Source organism: Austrofundulus limnaeus, unplaced genomic scaffold, assembly GCF_001266775.1.
Source record: "Austrofundulus limnaeus strain Quisiro unplaced genomic scaffold, Austrofundulus_limnaeus-1.0 Scaffold16, whole genome shotgun sequence".
In the NCBI taxonomy this organism is placed as follows: Eukaryota; Metazoa; Chordata; class Actinopteri; order Cyprinodontiformes; family Rivulidae; genus Austrofundulus; species Austrofundulus limnaeus.
Window position 1 is genome coordinate 550,892 of NW_013952418.1, and position 2,236 is coordinate 553,127.

Below are 2,236 nucleotides of genomic sequence, written 5' to 3' on the forward strand. Positions count from 1 at the left end.
TTTTTAATCTTTGTGTGTTTTGTTGTTTCAGCCTGGAAGCTGCAGCTCCTGAGCACGCTAACGGGTCAGTCGGCTCCGGTTCTCTGCTGCTCCTTCTCCTCAGATGGTCGGCTGCTTGTGTCGGGGTACGAAGCTAAAGAAACCTCTTCTGCTAAAACACAGTGTGACAGCCGAATGACAGACAAAACACTGCCAAAAAAACTGAAATGGTAAAGCTAATGCTAAGCTAAAAGTAGCTAAAAGCTAAACAAAAGGCTAGCTAAAAGTATTAGAAAAGTAGTTAAAAGTCAAAAATAGCAAAAGGCTAGCTAAAGGCTATAAGTGACTGAACTACAACCAAAAAGGCTTATTAAAGCTAAAAATAGCACAGCACTTGCTAAAAGCTAACTATAGCTTAGTAGTTAAATGCTAAAATTAGGAAAATGTTAGCTAAATGAACCAAAAGACTGGCTAAAAGTAATAAAAAGCTACCTAAAAGCAAAAGTAGCTGAAAGTTACACAAAAGCTAAAGTAGCTAAAAGGCACCTAAAACAAAAGTAGCTGAAAGCAAAAGGATAGAAGCAGAGTGTCGCTAAAGAAAACAGAAATGATTTCAGTTTGTTGAATCAAAAAAAAAAGTTAATGCAGCAGCTAAAAATATTGAGTCTTTCTTTAAAAAGATCTTTTGTAAATAAAGTTAAATATTTATTTTTTTTAAACTCCGTCTCCTGAATGAGCCGAAAGTTTTGATTAATGAAAAGAATGAGAAAAAATAAAATTTCAGTTTGTTTCGGTCTTTTATAAAAATCAGATTTTCAGTTTGTTCGTTAGTTTTGTTTTACTGTTTATTTTCTGTTAATTTTTAGTTTTATGAAGTTTTATTTTTCACGTGGAGTTCATCAAAGACCGGTTTTACTCGTTAAGATTTCCGGCCGTCTCTCAGGAGAGTTTTCAGTTTGGGCTGTAAAGATGCTAAATCTGCACCATAAATCAGTGAGTTGATGTTAAATAGGTCAGTCAACATGTTTTGATCTATTTTAAGAGGATTGTTCGTTTACATGAAGTAGGCCACCTTCAGCCACTAGAGGGAGCTCTTCACCAGCTTTCTTTCTCTCCTCAGATCTGTGGATAAAAGCGTTACGATCTACGACGCTGTGAGTGTTTKTATTTTTATCATAATAATGAATCATATCTTATACCTTTAATAACTCCAGCTGCAAACATTTTGTTTATTTTCCCAGAATAACGCAGTTCTGCTTCACACACTGACCCACCACGAGAGGTAAATATTTATTTAYATCGATGGGTTCACGGCTCCAGTTCTGGGCTTTTAGGACAGAATAAAGCAGATCTGGTCCCACGTGAGACCGCCGTCCTGACTGCGCCGCAGTGCATTATGGGTAAACAGCTGTGATTTGGGCGTTTATGATGATTCTTCGTGATTCTGCGCACGAATAAGTTTAGAATTTTTTTTTTTGTTTTTTTTGTTTCATTCATAAAGTAGAAAAAGACTCAGATTCGACGCCACAAATGATTCAAAAATAAAAAGATGTTTGTTTTTAAAGGTGGGACGGTTCTGGCTCCTCACAGAGCAGCGACCCGTTTACCAGTTTACCCGTGGATCCAGCACCTGTGTCTGAAAGGCATCAGGCTCCTTTCAGCCGAGAAATAAAGGTTCTTTTTTTTTTAGTGAAAATCTGTGAACTGGAAGCTGAAACATCCAAACTTTGTGACAGGAAGCCTCCAGGAAACTCTCTTTGCCCTCAAAGGTTGTGAGGAGCTCCTGATTGTAGCTCTTCTCTCGCTCTTTGTGGGAGACGAGCAGCTTTTGTGGGTTTCTCTGAGACCCGGTTCGGTTCTGGAGAACTCTTTAACTCTGCTGAGGCTTTTCTTAAACCAGAGGAAAATTAGATTTTAATCCTCGTTTGGATCCTCGGAGCAAACAGCCGAAGGAGGGTGTTTACAGCTGCAACAGTAACAGTACTGCAGTAACAGTACTGTAATTATAGTACTGTGGTGGTCTGGTACTTAAAGGATACATATCAGGTACAGTGTACATACCAAGTACTTTTACAGTACCATTTGGTACTGTAAGTACCTAATGTACACCCTGTAAGTTCCCCCGAAATGTACCCTGTATATACATAACAAGGTGTGTACCAGGTACTTAAAGGGATCCATGATTAGTTGTAACATTAGACTTTATTTGATAAACATTTATTTTAACTGTAAAATAAAGACTGTAAAAATACTGTAG

General features: G+C 37.8%; 1 protein-coding gene across 1 annotated transcript in view; it reads left to right on the forward strand.

The window, feature by feature from the left end:
- Nucleotides 1-2,236, forward strand: part of wdsub1 (WD repeat, sterile alpha motif and U-box domain containing 1) — a 17,042-nt gene that overhangs the window by 2,409 nt on the left and 12,397 nt on the right. The window contains exons 4-6 of the mRNA XM_014002980.1: nucleotides 32-125; nucleotides 1,100-1,133; nucleotides 1,221-1,261. Coding sequence (XP_013858434.1) covers nucleotides 32-125; nucleotides 1,100-1,133; nucleotides 1,221-1,261 — 169 coding nt within the window. The remainder of the gene's footprint in view (nucleotides 1-31; nucleotides 126-1,099; nucleotides 1,134-1,220; nucleotides 1,262-2,236) is intronic.